A 22,964-nucleotide genomic window follows, 5' to 3' on the forward strand; every position below is an offset into this window, starting at 1 on the left:
TCAAAGGGTGGGAGGTCGCCATACAGTTTTAAAAAAAGCAGACACGTGGTATTAATAATTATATATTCTGTGCCAAAACATAACACTCATGTGAATTACTCTGCTGCCAGATATGCAAACAAACAAATATTTGTTTGTTCCAATTTTAGCATATCCTTTTAAAATCATAGACGTTATATGGAAAATAATAGGACACTTATGTCATTTTTTTTTAAACACAAATGTTAAATGTACACAAATTTGTTTTATGAATATTTTTAGTCAATTCACTATTGATAAAAAAGTCAGTTAAAGTATAAAACATTTAAAGTAATCACGTGTAGTAGAAAATAAGAACTACAAGCAAAAATTTGAAGTCTCTGGTAAAAATAGTCAGTTGACCGGGTTCTGAAGTTTATACTTTGCTTGCCTCCGGGTGTATGTTGTATTTAAAATTTTGTATAAGAGAGAGGGATTCCCTTTGAACTAAACAACCATTAATTCACGCTTTTCTGTATTGTAGGATGAAAGTGGGTCACAACAATAAAACCCGACCGGGCAGTTAATTCCGTCTTGGCAGAGCAGTAAATAAAACATTTGGCTGTGGTGTCATTTTGGCCCTCTGTGTTATGAAGTGCCAAGTGTGGGAAAAAAGTCAGAGGTGACACGGGGCTCTGACACTTTCAGTTATTTGAACTGTGCATGTGATACAACATTGCAAAGAACACACAAGACAAGGTTTCAGTTTTAAAAACTCTGAGCAAGTCTATTTTCTGTATTAATGTACAACTGTTGAAAAATTACAGCACTTTTTTGGTAGCTTTTTCTTTATTCTTTTTTTTTTCTTTAACTTTACATCAACAGCCATTTTCCCCCAGAAGAAATGTGAACAATATGAACAAGGAAGCGAGGAGGAAAACAAAGGCCCAAAATGAGGGGAGAAGAACAGAATGCATCATGTCCGTCTAATGTCAGGCGGTTGTAATGTCGTTGTATGGCTAAGATCAGTTAATAGCACGAAGGCCAGAATTTATTCGCTTTGGCCAACATCGAACTTTCAAACAGGTGGGGACCCTGATTCCTTTTAGTGAAACGTTAATGTCCTGTGAGAACCGATTGTAGATTTAGGGAAAAATATACAATAAATGACAAGTGTGTGCGATATAGTGAAAAGTTATTTCCCCAAAATGAGAAACACTATCAGGAAGGAAATCTTCTGCTATGCCATTCTTTAGTGGACAGACTCTATACTGTTTTTCTTTTTTTTTTTTTCATGTTCAGACTGAGCAATTTGTAAATTGCTGGTCTGTGGATTGTTAACTCAAGCCATTTTTTCAGAGGAGTCTTAAAATGGATTTATAACATTTTGAAAAAGAACATTTATTTTGAAAATTTGTGAATTTCATTTTTGGGGGTGTTTTATGACACCGCGTCTGAGATCCTATTTTGTTTGCACAATTTCAAAGCAGGCCAGATCAAATGTTCTCAAGCGGCACACCATCGTCTGGATGTTGCCCATCCTGTTTTAAGTCACATTAAGAGCAAACTAGTCTTTCTGAGGTCATAGAACTAGCAGCATTTTACTGGCAGATGTGGTCAAAGAAAAAAAAAAAAACTCCCGTGGAAAGTGTATCAGTATGCTGTGTACGTATGTAAACACTCATCATGCACATAGAAATGCTGCATTTTGTCCAAGTCATTAAAGAAGGGTGCAGATACCTTTGACGACTGCACTTATAAATTAAATTAGCTAACTAAATGAAAACACAAATTCACGTAATATGTAAAGGTGAGCAATACAACGGCCGCAAAGTGTCCATAGGCTTTATGGTCTTAGCATTAATAGCATAATCTTTGTAGAGAAAACTAGGAACTGCTTTGACCTTTTATAATTTCTCTTTTTCTTAATGTCACCAGTATGACATCGGACAGTGAGAAGAGATATTTGAAACACACATTTGATCATAAGGTGTGCTCTGATCAAGAGATTTAATTCAGGTGATGTTAAAGCCAAAACATGGTGAAAGAACATGAGGAGGAGGGGGAAATACAATCGTGCCATTCCGTGACCCTGCAGCATTTCAGGAGTGAGATAAAAAGAGGAAGGGACGGAAGGGGGAAGAAAGCAAGTGAACGCCTGGTCACTGAATTAAGCAATAGTGGGGTGAGGGAACATAAGGGAAAAGGAAGGAAGGAAGCTAGGTAGGAAAGGAAGGAAAGAGAGGAAAAGAAGGAAAGAGATGCTGGTGCTGGTCAGTCTAAATGGCGCTTCAGGTGTCATGGAAATCTTTCAGCAGCGTGCGTCGCCTCTGCTCAGCAATGTGCATCTGATTCTCCAGCTCCTGGTCACATTGACAAAAACAATTTGTAAACTTTTGTCGACTTTGGATTTCCGCAACTCAACATATTGCCCAAAACGGAATACCACCGTATATTACAGCAACACCCCTATCAATTATTTTTTCACAAATTCACCAATGTTTGACATCATTACAACAAGTCTGAAAATTATTTATATACGGTACACAAATACCATTAACTAACTCTCGAATAATAACAAAACTGCAAACGCTAACACAGAATACAGTACTGTCATACTGCTACTGCTTTCTTTGTTAGAATATGACATGCATGCGACACTTGTGGCCTTACGTAACACAATTGAGCCCGGTTCCTATTACTGTAATAATCACGTCTCACCCCTCTGTCGCTGGCACTGAGATCCACCTCGCCTCCCACCACTGCCCTCTCGTAGCTGTCCACCCGCTCCACTTTCCATGACAGGTTCTCGATCTCTGCCTCCAGCTGAGCCTGCTGGTACTCAAACTGCAGAAAAGGATAACCACATTAACACAAGCTTGCCCTTTTGTACCTCTTCTTCCCATTTGCCCACTATCTAAACAAACCGTAGGGAAAAAAACAAATTTCATAAATAAACCATAGCACATTAAAAGCCACAGGGTTCAAAACTTTGGGGGAAAAAAAAAAATCTCATCTATGCAACCACATTGTCGCTGATGATGATGTCCTTTACTGTTGCTCTTTGTTGTCCCTCGTTTCATTTTCTATCCCCTTTTCTTTTTCAAATTGTAACACTGGCCTACCATACACACCACATGACTAAAAAAAGTCACAAAAAATGTGATCGAGACCACAGATAGCAACTTTTTTTTTTGGTATGTTTTTTGGGCAAATGACAATGAAGTTCGTGGATCAGGCAACAAGAGAACACTTTCTCACCAATTTTTTGCGTGGGCCAGACATGTAATAGGCATAGGGATACGTATACTGCAATGTGTAGCGACACTGAAAGCAAAGACAACAGAGAAGAAAAGTCAGTGAAAATGGATATTTGGACAGAAATTGGACATGAAAAAAATGCTTGTTTGTACAAGCACTGGAATCAACTTTGAACAGTAATGCTAGCACTAATTCTGGCTGTTCCATTAAAAACAAAATACAAGACGGCAGTCTTCCCATAAGATGTTATAATCCTTATTAGGAGACAAGTGTAGCATCCAAATAATTTGAAGGTATTACTTTGGTATTAGTGTGCCTCACAAAAAACAAAAAAAAACACTCTAAACAAGGACACAATACCTTAGCGAGAAGCTTTGCAGCGTTGTGAAGATACTGCCAGTCAATCCAGGTCCCCAGGTTGTTCATCACTCTCTCCTGGATCTTCTCCTGGATCCTCTGGTATGTCTGAGCTTCCAACTGCAGTGACTTGTTATGGTTCTCCCACTGGTGCAGGAAACAAATCAAAGCCATTTGTATAGTCCACAATAAATCTCACTTGACATCTACAGAATTTTTTCTGGTCTTAAACATTGGTACGTAGCCAAATCAACAAAATGCAATCATGGTTGTTGCACCTAGTAAGGGATTTAATCAATTATGGTTTCTAAATTCTGAAATATGTAATATACATCGAATATGTCAAGAAGTGTCATCTTTACTATTGAACGATATTCTGCACTACATTCTCTCAGAAAAATGTGCTCTTAGAACTAAAACGCAACCATTCCTAGTTTTCTGCGAATGTAGTATTGCGATCGGGTCATACCAGGCTTTCTTTCAAAGTACTGCACACACAAATGGCAGACGACACTAGTACTGGCTGCAATAGCCATTTTTGCACCCTTGGAGCCATATTATAATGACAAACTACACTTTATAACTCAATTGAATGCAAAATTGTTATGTCATTACTTTAATGATATATATATATATATATATATATATATATATATATATATATATATATATATAAGTGGTTGCATATGTATATACAAGTATGTTAAATATGTATTAGTAATTAGAGAAAAAAAATATACATTTGTTTTTACATTCACTTGCTCACACACTCGCTCACTGCTTTCTTCCCTGCTCAAACGTGCTCACCCTCTCAAAGTAGAAGAGATATTTCTTGAGAGCCTCTCTGGCCTGAGCCTGCTGGCTCTGGTTGACTATATCGGGGTTTTCTTTGTAGCGACTGCACTCGTAGTATTCACTGCCATGAGTCTTCCAGTCACCGAGACACATCCAGCAAAAGTCTGAAAAAGCAAACTTCGATTATGAGCCTTTTTAAATTCAAAGTGTTCGGGTAAAATGTTTACGCTAGTTGTGAGCACACGTCTTAATGGTCGGAGAATATAGTTCATTTTCAAAAGAAGCTATATTCCGTCTTTCAATTTTAAGATGACAAAGATGGTAAAGTGCTTAATTTGAAGTGTTTATATATATTTTTTTTCTGTACATTTCAAAGGAAAACGTACGTGCTTGACTGTATTATGCTCAAAGGAACATTTCAAATGTTTACAAAAGGCAGCAACAACACGGAAGGAAACGATTCGAAGACAATACAAATTTTAAATTGTTAAAGAGTTTAGTTGGCCCTATCAGATCCATGTCAGGATGACCTTGGTATTATTCATCCGACTGCTGGCGGCACTTATTTTGCTTGTAGATTTACAATGTTCACAATTTATTAGTTTGGATTGAGAGTTCATTTCTATGTGAGTTTTGGGCAGGCGTGGTTGTGTATGTCACCAATCAATGTACAGTACTTTATTGACATCATGCTCACAATGTCACAGTATACCCAAATTATTTACAATGCACTCATATTGGCATACTATATCAGATTTTCATCAACATGAGGAAACAACTGATTCTCATCCGAGGAAACATCAAAATACATGCTTCCATTAATTTTTTTTCCATCTCTATGCTGCCATGACACACATAGGAAATTGTGCCACTGGTGAGCGCAAAAAAAACAAAAACAAAAAAACTATGCCACATGAATTTAGTCTAAATGTAGCTCTTAAAAGATACTGGTGTTATTTAAATTCCAGTATAACAGCATTCTTTTCTCATGTGATGACTTCTCATATATTTGAAACAGTTACGTCAAATTACCAGTACATTCATGCTTCATCATATAAACCACTGGGCATACACAATCACGGCAGTATGACTGACTGTGGTGCAGTGAAAATAGAAACATGTACAGCACTTTTTTTCCCCGCAGTTAAAATTCTTTCAGAAATATTTCAGTTTTGTATAGCATAATGCCTGAACATGACATTCTATGTACCGAATTGAACTAGAGAGGGCAAACACTTACCGTGTTTGCACTTGGAGCATTGCTGGAATAAACAAACATTATAAAATTAATAATGTTCACTTAAGCAAACAAACAGTACAGATGCAAAGAGAAGTGATTTGGTATAAAATCAGTGTTGTGGACACAAATAAACGAGCGCTTCCCATTTGGCTGTGACTTACCATGTGATTGCATCCTCCATTCTTCTCGATGCAGATATTGCACTTAGGACACTGGAATGTGACACACAGTTGTTTAATAGTTCAAGCATTTTTGAAAGTTATGAGATAGAAATCACGTGGAGGCTCATACATCTTTAGTGTGTGCACTAATATAGTTGGCTGTCTCTGAGTCATCGGCACATTTTGTGAGCCATTTCCGGATAGTTGCGCAGTCTGTGGGTGCATGATACATCTGACGGCATTTGAAACTAAGAGTGACATGGGACAAAAGAGGAGAGATTCAGCAATTAAGTTTTTAAATGTATAAGTACTTGGGGCATTCATATTTTAAATGTGTATGTGCCGTGGACCTACCAGAAGACCTCACTGCAGCGACTGCACTGCACCCTGCGCGCCCGTGGCTCCTGCACTTTAATGACGATGGGACAGTCGGCACCCGGACATAGTTGCAGTTGGAAGTGACTCTGTTGCCAGACAAATGACGATCATGTAGAACATACAATCAAATCCCTGAACAATTGGGACATCAAATTAATTCCCATCTTGGTGGCTCAAAACTTGGCCAAAGTGGATTTTTAAATAAAGATCATGCGGTTTAAAATTAATCTTTTCAAAATCAATTGTGGATGAGAGAAGGTCAGGCAAACACACACCTCGACATAGTCTCTGAAGAGGTAGCGTCTGTACTTGTCCTTCAGCTCCTCTCCTGGCAGCAGAGGCAGGACAAAATCTTCTGGCATTTGCAGGGAACAATCCTGAGCCATGCACGAGATGCCTGAAAAGAGACAAGCGCAAAGGCCCAAAAAAAAAAAAAGTAATTTTTACATTATTACTCAAAATACATGTGATCAATTGCGCCTGAATCATAGACAGAATCTGTTGCATTAGGCAGAACAAAAAAAGCCCTTAGTTCCTTAATGGAGAAAGAAAAAAAGTTTCTAGTTGCTGTTATATCTTAATCGCCATTTATACACATGCCCAGACACTCACATCCAAAAATGAGCATGCAAATGGCACATAATGAAAACATTCTTCTCACACGTGGTGCATTGAAAAAAAAAAAGTATTTTATCTGATCTGGCTGCATGCCCAGACACGCAAACATTAACTGGCAAGTGGCAAAGGCACTATTAACCAAGGTCTTCTATTATAAGAAACTACATTCGATACACCTAAATACTTTATATACGGTAGTTGAAATACACTATCCCATATACACATTGTACACTGGAAGATGTATTAAAGAAACATAAATACTAGGGCAGCTATAAAGCACCTTCATAACTTTGGCCATGCTGAAGTATTGGGATGTGGGTTAATGGAATAATTAGATTTCTTTTTTTAATGAAGTATATGACATCTCATACATTAGTCTAGATAATGAGACACAAAAATAAAAATCACAAAAAAGTCTATAAAAATATAGATATTTTATAAAGTCTGATGTGTGCAAACATTTATACGATTTCATAAATGTTGAGACCATCAAAATCAGTGTTCATTCTTGGCAAACAGCGTATCGCCACAGCAAAAGCAACTGACCAATGAAAAAGCTTTCATTTGTAATCTTGTGATAAAACATCTACAATTTTAGGAAAATCTGTAAATAGTGTGTTGCTATGGAAATAACGCTTCGCAAAAACTCATAAAACTTCATCACGAAGGCCTAAAATCTTGTCCGAGCAAATATGAAGTAGCTCTGGCTAGCAGGGAAAACAAGACTTCTGCGAACAGCGTATTTGTTAAATAAGATTTTGTTTTTGAAAACAGCTACAAGTGTATGTAAAAGATATTGACCTACCCACTCCTATACCGTCTTTGACCAGTACAGTGCAGTGCTGCTCCCAGCATGTTTTGCAGAATGAGTGCTGGCAGGGCAGTGCCAGCAGGGAGTCTCTCCGTACGACTTGGAGACACACACCACATTGTGGGGACTGAGTGGCCTAAAACACACAAATGCAGATTAAGTTCAATTAAAGGTGTCCAAAAGTGAATTCATTTACAGATATCAAAATCCTGAACAATGGAAACCCACATTGAAAAGATCTGCTTTGAAATGCAGAAGGAATTTTTTTTATCTTAAACTGACATCCAGCAGCATTAAAAAAAAATCTCCAATTGTATCTAGTCCATTTGTTACTCACAATGACTGTCCTGCAGGTACTGCTAGGCTGAACCAGCGCATCTGACAACACCAGAGACGAACTAGACTTATTTCTGCACACAACAAGGAGAAAAACAGAGACTGAAAAGTTAACATTTGTGGTGAAGAAAAACATAGACAGATTAATATGAATAAAGAGCTCTAGCGATCTTCCTAAGGTCAGATCCAAGCACTTTCAAAATGTTACAGGACTTTTTAGCAGTGGTTCCTAGGATGATTTAAAAGCAAAAACGGGGAATCATTTTTGTCTTCATTGGTTCCGATTTCAGTCTTTCAAAGTCCTCAAATAATTTGATAGGAAGTGAAATGTCATAATTAACTAACTTTCTAGCTGTTCAAGTATTTTTCACACTGAAAGGGAAATATTGAATCTAAAACAACAACCCGGGGAGGGGTATACCTGTCCAGTATTTGTGAAACGTGCCAGTGAAAATGCACAAGGATCAGCTTTGCAACGGCTGGTAAAACCTGAACAGAGAAAGAGAACGCAAGAGAGAGAAATGAAGCTCATTTTTCTAAACAAGAGGTTAGGCAGGAAGCTAGAGATGTCACATGATGAAATCACCTTGTATTACAGGCCAAACTAGTAACAGACATCCGATAAAAATAATACATTGTTGACATTTGCCTCTGGTACGCATTGACAGTTGAGATGCTTCTAATACATCAGAAGCACTGTGTTGATTTAAAAAAAGACCGGGTACTAAATTCTATATGTGCATCCAGTAAACATGTTAATCCACAACATAGGTAGAGGATTGCGTTGCCTTTTCCGAACAGCGTGAATCACTATCTGCCCTATATAATTACTTAGTCAGAATCCGTACTAGATAAACAAACTACACAATTCGACTTAGTGCACGCATGGACGACAGAGGAAGCCTGAAAATGACCTACTTGAATGTCTTATTAAAACATGAAAGTAGTGTGACGCATTAGGAGGCTAAAACGTTTCAGAACAAATATATTGGAGTACTCCCCAGATAGCTGTTAGCTGCCAGCACTACTGTGGGTATTACAATCACGCAGTGATCCTCACCATTTTTTTTTTCTACGCAGGAGCCACAATAGCAGAGCAAAGTCAAGGGGGAAGACACGCTAGTGACTACACCTCAGACATTTCAAGTTCATTTGGTTTTGTTGCTCCTTCAAGACTCGTTGCTGTCACTGTAACTTTCAAGACTGTGTATCTTCCTATCAGGTTTTGGTCGTTTATCAATGAGAAAATAAACGGATACGTTTTGTGTCCAGTGTATAAGACGTTATCGAATGACGCAAGCTCCCAGTCACAGCAAGATCACACTGTGGTGTGCACTGCTAACACAGATAAGATGGAACACAGAGGGGGAGCACTCTGTGTTGCCATGTTTGACAGTTACCCACTTTTTGAAAACAACATTAAGACAAACGGACACTTTTAATGAATGTATTTGCATGTCTGGTATAAAATATTAAAAATATTAACTGTTTTCATAGGGTTCTAAATTGCCACTCAAGCCACCAATTAAAGCTCAATGAGCTTGTATGCAGCTCGTGAGGCACACAATCAGTATGACTGCAATAAACAAGTCAAAATGTCAAGAAAAACACAAATACGACAAAGATCCTGGGACTTATCTTCGGATACCTTGTTAGTGCAAATTCCCTATAGGCCTATAGAATGCCTAGCATTGTAGCGGTGACTCAAATGACAAATTTACTAACTTTTAGTTTACGAGGCACACTAACACTGACTGCAAAAAACATATCATATATTCAATGTTGACTAATGGTTATGGTTCATTTGGTACGACTCTTCATTAGTTGGTCCTGACTCACACGGATTAAATGAAATATAGACCACCAGTCCATCCAGTCAGACGTGATCTCAATAGGGCGTTTTTTAAGTTTTGAAAAGCTGACTGTAAAGTGGGAAGCGATCCCCTTTTGTACTCTGATTAAGCAATGGACTAGGAATTCAAATTGATAATAACATGTAACATTTGTGTAAAAGCAGGAGTAAACCAGATGCAGAGTAAAACAGACCCACCTTCAGTGCAGCTGCCACAAGGTTCACCTCCTCGTTGAGAACCCTTTGGCTCTCCTTGTACGTCAGACAAGTGAACTGATACTCCTCTGGGTCGAAGGAGTCAGCGCCCTGTTGCTCAACGTCGCTGGCCACACCGTCATAGTAGGTTTCAATATCCCCTTGATCTTCCTCATCCCCTCCATCATCATCATCCTCCTCTTCTTCAGAGTTTACCCCAAAGTCTTCCTCATTGCTGTCAGAGGCCTGGCTGTTCATGTCAACAGACATCCAGTCGACGGAATCAACCACCCGGACAGGTAGACTGCACGCCTACCTGTCGGATCTGTGTGGTTCTATAGAATGGTCTCTCTCCGTCCTCGGAGTTCGTGAGCGTGTGTCGCTGTCCAGAGACAGCCTGCAGTCCAGCGTGTCTGAGCCGCGTGGAGGGCGTGCTCAGCAGCAGCGAAAGAAACAGAAGAAGTCACACTCCCCGTCACTCATTTGGAAGGCCGGTTTGAGGGTGATCCGGGAAAACGAAAGAGACTGGGGAGCAAGCATGTCAAACGGGAAATCAATGACAGATATGTGATGTGGAAAAGACAATAAAGTACAGGTGAGCCCCATCTATACACATTCGTTCATTCAGGGGAACCTATTCTCAGCCTGTTGCAGAAAAGCTAACCTATTTGCAGCTTTTCCATAGTTTTATTCGTTAAAGATAAAGCCCACTGCAATGTACAGTAAAATAATTTAATTTCCACTACGACATTAAACCATGAGTGCAATCTTGAAGGAAAAAAATACATAAAAATTGGTTAAATTTTAAAACTAATTCTGTCACGAAGATGCCCAGAGCAAGTGTAACCATAGCAATCCTAATTACAACTTTCTACTGTTATTATCTTAATAATGTTGTGTTGAGCTTAGGACATCTGTTGAGCCTTACTATCTGGACTTGAGAGGATTAGTTGAAACATGCTTAAGCTTTCAAGGGTGACATAAGAAGACTCACACTTGTGGACACCCACAGCCAAAATGGTTAGAAAACCAATTAGTCTAGCTGAACTGTCTTAAGAAATATACCGATTGGTAACCCTACATTTGCAACAGGGTTAGGCTTATGGCTCTATGACATCTAATACAAAAACTGCATCACAAATGCTGTGCATTTGAGATGTTGCCATGACAGCAGTTGAAAACTTACTCGCCTGACTGAGTGACAGTGTTAATATCGGTTTGACTGTATGTCACTCTATATTTGTGACATGCAGGTGGCTGCCAAGTCCCGACCAGTCCAGGCTGTATAAGTGCTAACAAACAACAACTGTGAATAAGTTTCAGTAGTGTGGATCGTGGGACCAAATCACTCGGAGAGGTTTAAAATATTTAGCCTAGTATGCCTTGAGGTTGCACAAAACTTGTTGAAAGGGCAAACTCACAACTAGTATCAAAGCATTAACTGTGCATGTGTTTGCCTTTACCTGTGTGCCTGGTTGTGCTGTATTGTTATTGATGTACAATAGTAAAGTAGGCAACGTTTTTACAGTATGAAAATTGATATTATCAAAAGAAATGTGCCAAGCACCTTTTAATAGTGCAGACAGTTAACATGCATGATTTTGGATGCACTCAAATTGTTTACACTTTATATTATGACAGATTGACCCCGTAAATGATTATTTCTTTTGCTGTTTTTTTTCAAAAGCCCAAATAATAGCCAGAAACGGATTATGTAATAGTAACACAACCGATTAAAGTAGAAAACAGAGGGCCGTTGCGCACAGATTGATTACATGAACACAGGGCTTGATTCATTGTATAAACTGTGTAACTTGATACTTGTGTTACAACAGTTTCAAATGTGGCACGTTGGTATTTCCAGCCTTTTCTTTTTAAATTTAGCAGTGACAAGTGAATTTTAAGATGTTTTATTGTTGAGTGAATTTCCAAATGGCCTTACTCTGAAGTGACAAAACCGGAAGTGGTAGGGTAAAATCAATACCCCGAGACTTGATGGTAATAAACCTCAATGAAGTGTGTAATGAATTTGGATACACTAGATTACAGATTGCATATATTTTATCATAACAGCTGCAACCGCCATTGAAGTGGTCTGTGGCTAAATGACTACTGTTGTAAGATGGCAGCATGTCTTTGACAATGTTCAGCACAATCTAATTTGTGATTGCCTACCGGCTGTTTGTCATCATCATTCTTGGGTACGTTTCAATAGACTTTAATACACTTGAGGGCAGGCTGTTTGTTGCTCATTGTCTGATACTGCAAACTTGAACAAATTCCCAATAACTGACAAAACGGTGCCTCTTGTGTAAACGGTTTCTCTGTTTGCCAATAAGACTTCAGCGTAAACGGTGGCATTTCATAAATTAAAAAAAAAAAAAGTGATGTGACGACAACAACAAAAAAGTCTTATTCGGTCTATTTTTTGGAGTTGTGTGGAATAATAGGAATTGGCTTTTTTCCTCTTCATTTATAGTTGTATTTCAATAAAAACAAACAGGTGGAGTTGCTCCATTTTCAAGTAGAAGTGGTGCATTATCTGACAGAAACACAACAAACAATGCCGATGGGATTTTTTGCCATAAAGTGTGCCTTATTGTACAGCATGAGAACGTGTTAAACCATCTGTAATCTCACTGTGTACTGCATATTGACTCAGTCCTGTCATAAACGGAAGACCCTGCAATTTTTTATTGCCTATCAGTGACCCCTGACTCTTTTACCTTTTAGACCCTAACCTACCAATTAAAAATCGCAGATTTTTGGAAAATTCTCACAAGTGGCCATGCATTACCATGAATGACCCTGTGACATTGGAAAGTAGCCACTTTGTTATCTCTATGCTCCAAAATTAAGTGCAAAAATCTATTTTCAAAATTTAAAGGTGACTTGCCCGTAAGTATTACTCAAAAATTAACATCTACCTGGAACGGGTAGAGAAACGCCATGAAGAACCTGTTAGGTGTTTCTGGTGCCTGCCAAACGCTTCTAGTCCAAGCTAAAAATAGGCTCTTTAAACTAGGTGACACACATCTTGCTAAGCTAATGTATCACAGCGACTCAGCACAGTTTCATAATGTGGTAGATGGGGGGGAAGGGGCTGTAATATTCTGGACGAGGTGAAACAAATATTTCATGCTTCGATTCTACAGAACGTCGTCATTTATTTACTTCCATTGTTTAGCAAATGTGCCACACAGGTCCAGCTCAGTTCTCGGCTAGGCAATTTAACTTAGCTGGATTAGCTTCGAAACATTTACATGGGAGTCATACAACGATACAAAGCAAAAGCTCACAAGGTTTCAAAAAGCCTTTCGAAATAAAACGACCAAAAGTCAAGACAGGTCAATTTTATACGAGTTCACGGCATTGATATTAACGCACTTGCTAGCTCCCTGTTAGCATGTGATATCGTTATGATACGCCTCTAGCCCACCCAAACCAGTGGATTGAGATGTAAACAAGGCCGCCAGTAACTCGAGAACAAACGAACACAATGAACGACAAACGTATCGATGGGTTCTATAGTGAGTCAAGACATAATTACCTCTTAGTGCGGCGCCAGTTCGGCTCACGATGACATACAAAAGTCTGTTTTATACTACAAAGCCGCTACGTGCGTTAGCTGGTAGGCGGACGATATGATGCGTTCCATGTTCATAAAGGGAGTCGGGATTTTTAACTTCCCTATCGAGGTACAAATGGGGAGTGAAACGTACCCTTGACTGGACACACTTGACAGAAGTGTAACTACATAAATAACTGTTTTTGTTTTCGTTTTGAAAAAGGGTGTAAAACAAATTTAAATTCAATCTACATCTGGAGGTGTGTAGTAAAGAGTGAAATTGTAAAATACTAGTGCTGTGTAATGCTACATTTGTAATCAAATAACTTAGCCCTGAGCCAACTTTTTTCCAAAAACGACACAATATGAAAATGTAGGTCGACTGGCAAATATGATGGCCCATAAATAAACGTCTTTTAAAAAAAATAAAACCTTATGTCCAACGTAAACGCCACCTGACCACCTTATGTTGTGAATCTTACGTTAACATAATTTCTATTATTATATTCTTAGAAAAACAACGTTTTTTTTTTCAAGAACGTTTTTGTCTTGGCCTGGAGAATTTTTTGGCAATTTAGTTGACTACGTCATTAATTAGGTTACTGTAACCTGCAGTGTTCCTTCCGCGCATTAGTAATAAAAGACATGTTTTTTTTTTTTTTTAATTCTTTATAAACGGAAAATATCATTGCGTAATCCCCAAACAAGCTTTGATCTGCTGAGGGTTGTGACTGGTGAAGAAATCAGGCTGAAAATTGCAACTGGCTGAGCGCTGTGAAAGATTTGACAGTTTTTCATTACGGACAGCAGGAGGCGCTGCATTTACCATTGTCCGTACCTATAACAAACATGGCAGCCTCCAGAGAAATTCCATCCCCTACGTAATATAATTTAACGATAACTAGACCCACGATTGTATTTAAAACATACAAACACAGTGACGTGTAAGTTTTTGAAATTTGTAGTCATTTAATTTATTCATTTTTAATGAAAAATTATTATTATCTTACACATTGTCCCTTAAACCTCAGCTCTTGGAATGTTTTGCGCTGGGCAGTTATGACCACACAGACTTCTAATTTCAACAGAATTTATTTTTGTTGCTTTCCAATAATTATGTAAATTATTATCATAAAAGAATGTAAATGCAAGTGCCACCGGCGTTGTAAAAAACAAACAAAAAACATGCACTATAGAAACAACAGAGAAAAAGATTGGAGGCTGCGTGTGTCCTTTTTTGTACAGACGAATTGAAGTTGTGTGGTTATGTCAAAAATACGATTACAAAAACTTTGTTTCCATTCAGTCAAAACATTCCAAGAAAAATGTTTTATTAATTTGCTTTTATTTACCAATCCATAAAACCACACAACTGAACCGTATACATACACAGTGTGTATAGAGTAACAAGGAGTGAACAGAAACCAAGTGACAGTATCAGTGTTGCAGCATTACACTTTCTCAAAGGGGAACAAATGTTTCTCATTGCCTCTCCTTTCCCGCTTCGTCTTTTGTCCGCTGAAACTTCCCCCTTTCTCCTTTTCTGCTTGCCTGTTTTGAGGCCAAGACATAGCCAGTGTCTCCAATGCAGTTTTAGCTCCGGAATGTTCCTCCTCCCCGACACCCCCCTCATCTGATGAAAGTCCATCACATTTGTCTCCATCAGTAGGAGCAGCAAGGCCCCCGGCGGAATGGCCCTTCTTGCCGTAGCGCTGCTTCAGACGCTCTCTGATCAGAAGGCCCTTCACAAGCAGAGTCCAGTTGGAGATCACCCTCTTTTCTCGTTTCTGCAAAATGAAAAGCAAAGGTTCATTGACCCGAACAATAAAGAACCTTTCATTGGCACTCCCACAAGGAGACACCCACGCACTTCTTTCTCCCTCTGTTTTTGAAGCTCTTGTTCTTCCTCCCAGGCAGCTCTGAGGATCTCCTCGTGCTCTTCGCACACAATGTAGCCATCAGTCCTGGAGCATACAACGGAATCAGGTTAATAGCAAATAAACTGCACTATTTTCCTGTACTAATAATTATTAAGGCCCTAATATCGTGGCTTGCTCAAATGATGGGTTGATTGGCGACCAGTCAAGTGTGTTCCTTTCCAGCTGGGATATAACTGATTTATCTGATGATTTTTGTGAAAGCATGCTGTTTTCATGCATATTGTACAAGAATATTCTGTTTATATAATTCATGTTACGTGCTCTGGACTGCTGCTAAGTGTTGGCATTTTCCGCCTAGAATGTGGCAGTGCCACTACAATTTTCATTTTTTTGCTTTCTGTAGATTTTTTTGTAGTCCTGAACATTTTTTATTGGCAAAATTCTGCTTAGCACTTCAGCCCTTAATAAGTAACAGTGAAAATACGGCAAAATAGCATGTCAACTTAAAGTATGTATTTCTAAATCTACTGATGCTTCTAAAATTTTAGGTTAGGAGCCACTGTGGCCTTTTTAGAAAATTACTCAACATTCTTTTCAGTAGAATTGCCTAGAGTTAAATAGGTATTGCACTTATGAAGCAATTTTCAGCAGTAAAAAAATAATTAATTTGATAACTAAATTATCTTTCATGGCTCATCTGTTGGTCATTTGACATTCACAAGCTGAACTGTGGTAGGAACCTGAGCTTCCAGCATCCGTGATGTCATTTTCGGTCAAGCGCAAGCAGCGAAATGTGTACTAATAAGCGGAATATCCCTTTAAAAATGTAAAAACAAAAAATTTGAAGGTTTACACTGCGTGGGAATATCCCCCATGGAAATCAAAGCCAGTGACTGCGGGGGCAGCGTCCATGTCCAACTTCTTGGCCACGCGGTGCAGGTTGGGTAGCCTGAGGTGGACACAGCCCACCGGCAGCATACAGGCTTTAAACAAGTAGACATTGCCATAGTCGTTGCGGGGCACCTGAAGGCAACAAACAAGTTTTAAATGATACAGCACTGGGTAAATAAAATAAACAATAATCAAATAGATCCTTTAAAATGTATTTTCAACATTTATAACCCGGATAGGTAACTTGCATTTCAATAAAAGGAAAAAATGATCGGAGAATACCTTTCCATTCACAGCTATGGGAGGTTGATACACCTCTGTCTGCCATTCTCCAAACAGAGCTAGGTCATTTTCATCCTTCTGTTCGGTCATCATCCGAGCTTTACGGGAACGATTAGAGAAGCCCTTCACCATCTGAAATGTGCACACAATGACATTAAACCATCATTCAGTGAATTGAACAAAGTCTGGAAAGGATGAGCACCACATGGAACTAAATTAGGTACTATTCGTCCACTAAACAACATACAGTCTCACAAAGTAGTTTGCAAACTCTTTCAACTTTATTGACCTCTCTGTGTTTTGCCAATTTAAAATCACCATGCTCAGAGAAGTCATGCAAAAAAGTGCTTAATTTAGTTCCGTGTGGTGCTCATCCTTTCCAGACTTTGTTTAATCTCTGTTCAATCCATCCAAGCATTTATTTTTAAATGTATGCATGCATACAGATAGATAAATACACAGACAGACAGACAGACAGACAGATAGAGATAGATAGATAGATAGATAGATAGATAGATAGATAGATAGATAGATAGATAGATAGATAGATAGATAGATAGATAGATAGATAGATAGATAGATAGATAGATAGATAGATAGATAGATAGATAGATAGATAGATTTCCATCTTAAGAATTTCTACATCAAGGTTTATTAATTATACGAGAAAAAAACAATGCTATTTGTGTAGACCTGCTGTGGATTAAATTGAATAAATGGATACGATACATTTGTTAAACTCTGTACCTAAACTATAACAAAATTAAAAATACTGGTCTATACCAGTCAAGGTCTCACTTTGTAGGGTACTTCACCAATTCTGACTGTCCGTGCTTCTTTCAGCCATGTGTCTTTGGAGTGTAGAGTGTGCACACAATCTCTAGCAGAAAAGAAAAAAAATACATACATGTAATAATAATATTCACCCCAACAATTGGACACTGCATTACTTGCTTATCTAAAATGATAACAAAAAGACTATATTAATAAATCACATTCCAATAAAAAAAAATTGCAAACAAGAGATCAATATTGCTCATTTCACACACATAACTTAAACAAAAATAAATTAAGATACAAAACATCAGAAAGAAGCAGAGTATCTACATTTCCTCAAACCTGTCAAAACTTTCATATTATTGCCAGACTCACATTTAGTAAAATAGCCTGTGATCTGACTCTCTGAAGGTTATCTATGAGGATTAGGGAAAACTGTGAGGGCTCATTGTGCAAATAATTCAGAATTCTCTCTCACATGTTTTTATTAAAATGCTCTCATTTAATCTGACTCAAGAGTTTGACAGAATATCATTTCTTTGGGAAATGCTGAATTCCCTTTCAGCAGCGGGAGAAATCTTGTCCTGTTTTTAGAGCATTTCAGAAGCCTTTCAGAGCTTTTCAATAATAGCGTGAAAGGTCATCCTGAGTAATGTTCTTGACGGTCCCTCACAAAGTATCATGAGTGTTTGACTGACCTGGAGTACACTGGCTCTCCTCTGCAGTATCCGAGTACGGCAGCCGTGTCGGGATAGATGGCTTCATACTTGAGCAGGTGTCTCTTCAAGGCGTACAGCGGGTGGTTCTTGTACTCTGTGATGGAGATGGGCAAGGGCTTGTTCAGCAGCTTCTTCTGCATCTGAGGGGACAATAAAACAAAGTATTAGCATATGTTCAACAACTTTAGTATGTTTTTTTTTTTTTAATTTGGATCTGATAATAATAGCTCACCTCTTTGTCCTCTTTCATGCCCCGCTCATCTTCTCGTCTCTGGAATGGCTGCAGCGTCTCCTCCCACCAGTCTTCCTCCACCCGCCTCTTCCTGGTGGACGTCATCCAAGTGGGGTCATACTTCCGGCCCAGGTCTTTCACAAAGCCGTCTTCGTCCACACCCACCACGTACGTAATTGGCCGCGTTGCATTTTGAGAGCAGAGGTGAGGTGCCCCTACTCCATGCTCCACATCCACACACACCCAAGATGATGATTTTTCGACAAACACCTCCAACCATTCGTCTGCTCCGACCTCATTGTTCTTTCTCAAGCTCCGTTGCTTTGCTTTGCTGTCCGCAAGTCCCTTTTCTGCATCCTCATGATTCTCCTCATCTTTCTTTGCAACACTCCCTTTCTTCTGTGTTGTATTATTTCTGTTATTTGTAGATTTGCTTTTGCTTCTCTCTTTACCCTTTACTATCTTGGCAGATTTGGTCCCAGTCTCGGAATCTTCACTATCCTCCTCACTGGACACTTGGAACTCTTCATCACTAAGTTCCTCCTCACCCTCACTGTTGCTGTCTTCTTTGTAGCTGACCTTTGACGCAATGCTACGCCGTTTAGAGTTCTTTGGTTTTGGGCCTCCTGGCGACACAATCTTCTCAACCCTCTCTTCTTCCTCTTCCTTTACTGATGTCATCTTTGCTTTTTTCCCACCCCTGTCTCGGGCATTCTTTCCTCCTCCAGCTGGCCTTTTACAGCCTGGAGAGACTTTCTCTTCAGGTGAGCTGGTCTTTGATGCTTCCTGGTTTCGGTTTGGCTTTGCCGTTGTGGCCCCTTTGCCCTGGAGACAATTTATTGTATTATAGCAAGAAGTATTGAAAATGAATACTTTATATCAGCGGATCTCAATGGGTAAATCGTGAAAGTCGCATTGCTAGATTTCGTGCAAAAAAAAAAAAAAAAGTCTTGAGAGTCAGGCAAACAACAGGGATAAAAACTAACTGCAGATGCACATCTTTAACAGGCACGATAACACAATAACAAAATACAGAAAATCACCTGATTACTAACACTGTATTACTCACTAAAGTATCTAAACTTTACATTATATAACACCTAATAAGGGGACCTTATTTTACATTATATAACACCTAATAAGGGGACCACATTCAATATTCTCGTTGGAGTGATATCATAACATTTTCAAGAATGCAAAGAAGTACAGTCATTACAAAATTTTCAGTTTGTATCAGCTAAAAGGAAAAGTGCTGAGATAAACTCCAAAGCTTCAATAACATTTTCCCCCAAAAAATGCAGGATGCATTCTGTCACATCAGATTGTGTGACTGCAGGAAGTCCCCAAATGTCATCGTTATATTTACAAATAACGCAAATTTTAAATGTTGTGCTTTGCCATTACAAATTCCACCTCGTCCGCCACACCCTGTACCCACAGTATATACAGTATAACGTTTGAAATTGTGATGTTACCTTGGCTGGCGGAGGTTTGAGTGGAATGGGCTGCAGAGAAAGGACCAACCGGCAAAAAAGCTGCAGAGACCTCAAGACGAGCATAAACAGCTACAACAAACACAAACAGAAAATAACGGTAACCACATCAACATCATCATTATTTCGAGTCATTCCGTTCCACGAGCGGAGGTGGAACAACTGACATGCGTCATCTCCTGATGGTTCTTTCCAGACAGGCTTGCGAGACGTTTCTCCAGTAGCGTGCGGGGGTCTGGACGCTCTTCAGATGGAAGACTGGGATTGAGGGTGAAAGTTGCTTGAAACCTTCAAAAGATGTCAAATGCAGGTGTATTTGCCTTTAGAGGTTTTATGGTTAATTGCTGAAATTACTTAAGTGTTTATTCCAAACACCTATCCACGCAAGTATTCTTAGGAACCAGGCAATAATCTAAAGGTTGTGATTGCTAGTGTGTGCACACCATTTGAGCAACCCAGAGAGGTAGTTCTGGTCTCTACGTTCCTTGGCGACCGAGCTATAATGAGGGGGCAGCATCGACAGCGTGACAGCCAGCAGGTCGGGTTCACTGCACAGGCGGTTGCGGAACATTCCGCTGGCTAAGAGACACAGGAGGTGCACCTGACAAGAGTATAAATACAATCTCATTACTGCTAAAAAAGAGTGTGGAATGATTCTAGCCACAGAAGTGCATTTGCATGTCTGTTCACCTTATGTGTGTCAATCAGCAAGTCCTTCTTGTAACGGTTCATCATCCGTTTCAGGTACATCTCAAACTCTGCCTTTTTCTTCTGTCTGGATAATAACAAATGATGACTTGCTTTTACTTTGAAAACAATGACAGATCCAGTAATTGAATCAGCTTCAAAAAGGTTGGAGAGTACATCGATCTCTTTCGTTTGTTTAGTTGTTGTTTAGCTGATTTTTTTTTACATCACTCAACAACACCAAATAAAACACTGACAATTTGTAAATAAACACTAAGAAAAAAAAATTGGATTACACTTTCGAATTAAACTAAATTTTACCCGATAATTTGGTTAATCCGCAGAATAATCAATAGAACAATTATTGCCTAGTGATGGGCAAATGGAGCCTCATGAACTACTTTGATATTTTTTTGTCCCTCTAGATGGCGCTCATGATCTAAAGATCCAGTGCATTTTTAAATCAGCACTATCTAAGACACTACAAGCAAATCAAAAGTGGTTAACGGGGCTTCATTTCCTCATCACATTCATTAACTGACATTTAAAATAGTTTGGAACTTAATTATACAATTATACTTAATTAAAACGATGCCAAGTGATGATCACTTACTTTTTCCTGACTTCTGGGGTCTCAATTTCTATCTCTACAGGCTGAGCGGGCAGGACTGGTTCTGGGGTTTTTGCTGGACCCGGAGGCTCAGCCAGTTCTCACAAAACACAAACACATGTTAATTAAAAAGCAAGTAACCTTTCATCCATTTTCTAGAGCCGCTTATCCTTACAAGGGTCATAAGCTTACTGGTGCCTATCCCAGCTGACTTCGGGCAGTAGGCGGGGGACACCCTGAACTTCTTGCAGAGCAAACAGAGACAAACAACCATTCACGCACACGATCACACCTAAGGACAATTTAGTATGTCCAATACACCTGCCCTGCATGTGTTTGGAATATTGGAGGAAGCCGGAGTGCCCAGGGAGAACCCACACGGGCTGGCGGAGAACATGCAATTGAACTCGGGCCTTGAACTGTGAGGCGAACGTGCTAACCACTGCATCACCTGTAGCGAGTAACCAGAATATGTTATCTTCCTTAACTCACCTTCCACTTCCTCCCAATCATCCTCCTCTTCATCACTCTCTTCCTCTTCTTCCTTTACATTGTCTGTCATCGGAATGATTGAGCTCATCTTTTCCTCATCATCATTATTGTTGTTACACGTGTCTTCCATCTTCACAGGTGACCCAAAGTGTTTGCTGGTGATGATTCCTGCTGAGCAACGCGGCTTCTGGATGACCCTTCTCCTAAGTATCTCCTCCTCTTTTGCCTTGATATCACCTTGAAGACAGCAAGAAATAATTGAGACCAATCAGTTTAGTAATAATGCATTGCTTAGGTACTTTCTCAACCATTTCTGTTTTGCATGCTTGGTAATGCATAATGTTGATGTATGCTGTATATCTATTTATGTCAGACAGTATTATTGTGCAACAGGAGAGTTAGGTAGGTATGTCCCTTTTATTATTTCTATTGCGATGGATATTTAACCGTCAGACAGAAGGGTTTGCAGACAGCGTAAAAACAGTACAATAATTGTGCAGTATTTGGGCAAGCGGTTGAGAAGGTATTGTTCGTGGGCTTGCAGTGCTGCACCCTGTGAGGAATAATTGCAACGAGTGGACAGTAGGACCGGACAGAACATAAAAGTGCGAGACGTAGTGAGAGAATTTAACCAAGAGGTCAGAATAGGAAATAAACAATCATAAATAAGGGCTATGTGTAGCGATAAAGAGCTTTGTAAGAATGAACGATTAGTAGAATGTTAACTTTACTTACTATACACATTGCATTAGATACTAAACCATACGAGTTCTGTAAACTGTTGTTCGTTCTCATACAGCAATGCAGTGTTTATTTTTATTTTTTTTATTTTACCTGCATCTTTCCTCTTCGCTCTGTCTTTTGGTCCGCCGTCCTTTGCCTTCAGCACCTGCTTCAGCTTCTTTGTATTGACATCTGCCTTTTTACATCCACCGCGCTTTGCCATGCTATGTTGCCGTCGCTAATATATTTATTTTTCTGTTTTTGTTTTTAATCAAATATGATTTTACCAGGCAAGTCTCACAACTGCCCGCGTGGACCCACGCCCTTCGGGATGTCATAAAAAAAAAGTTATCTAAACATCCCTAACCCTCTTTGATAACATAGCATTCATGAAGGAAGCGCGCTGTTACGTCACGTCCGGTTAACTTCTTTTTCTTCTCGGCATTTTGGCGGACACGCGTCTACTTTAGAGTGAATATTGCCGCTTAGTGTATAAACAAGAGAGTTGCAGGCTATGTCATGAACTTCCCATCGCTCAGGCGAAAGCGTGACCACGGACGATTTTTACTGCACTGTTCATTAAGGGGAGATGATTGTTAATTATTTTTTGTGCAGGACTATAAATGAAAGTTTTATTAAACGTCGTTA

At 39.1% G+C, this 22,964-nt stretch overlaps 2 protein-coding genes across 2 annotated transcripts; both read right to left on the minus strand.

The window, feature by feature from the left end:
• Nucleotides 1–718: 718 nt before the first annotated feature.
• Nucleotides 719–13,658, minus strand: arih2 (ariadne homolog 2 (Drosophila)). Its single transcript, XM_088408476.1, has 15 exons — nucleotides 13,513–13,658; nucleotides 9,966–10,487; nucleotides 8,337–8,404; nucleotides 7,917–7,989; nucleotides 7,574–7,715; nucleotides 6,426–6,547; nucleotides 6,127–6,236; nucleotides 5,903–6,020; nucleotides 5,773–5,823; nucleotides 5,612–5,633; nucleotides 4,384–4,535; nucleotides 3,580–3,723; nucleotides 3,220–3,285; nucleotides 2,680–2,805; nucleotides 719–2,321 (listed from the first exon to the last, which is right to left on the minus strand). The coding sequence occupies exons 2-15, from the start codon at nucleotides 10,230–10,232 to the stop codon at nucleotides 2,250–2,252; spliced, it is 1,533 nt and encodes a 510-aa protein (XP_088264602.1). The 5' UTR covers nucleotides 10,233–10,487; nucleotides 13,513–13,658; the 3' UTR covers nucleotides 719–2,249.
• Nucleotides 13,659–14,603: 945 nt separating this feature from the next.
• On the minus strand, nucleotides 14,604–22,721 carry xpc (xeroderma pigmentosum, complementation group C). Its single transcript, XM_088409132.1, has 14 exons — nucleotides 22,428–22,721; nucleotides 21,594–21,830; nucleotides 21,105–21,201; nucleotides 20,495–20,579; nucleotides 20,248–20,405; nucleotides 19,972–20,092; nucleotides 19,787–19,876; nucleotides 18,312–19,136; nucleotides 18,059–18,219; nucleotides 17,382–17,463; nucleotides 16,584–16,715; nucleotides 16,264–16,433; nucleotides 15,401–15,494; nucleotides 14,604–15,317 (listed from the first exon to the last, which is right to left on the minus strand). The coding sequence occupies exons 1-14, from the start codon at nucleotides 22,537–22,539 to the stop codon at nucleotides 14,982–14,984; spliced, it is 2,700 nt and encodes an 899-aa protein (XP_088265258.1). The 5' UTR covers nucleotides 22,540–22,721; the 3' UTR covers nucleotides 14,604–14,981.
• Between the last annotated feature and the right edge of the window lie 243 nt (nucleotides 22,722–22,964).

This window comes from Hippichthys cyanospilos, chromosome 2 (genome assembly GCF_059441005.1).
Source record: "Hippichthys cyanospilos isolate Australia breed blue-spotted pipefish chromosome 2, RoL_Hcya_1.0, whole genome shotgun sequence".
Lineage (NCBI taxonomy): Eukaryota > Metazoa > Chordata > Actinopteri > Syngnathiformes > Syngnathidae > Hippichthys > Hippichthys cyanospilos.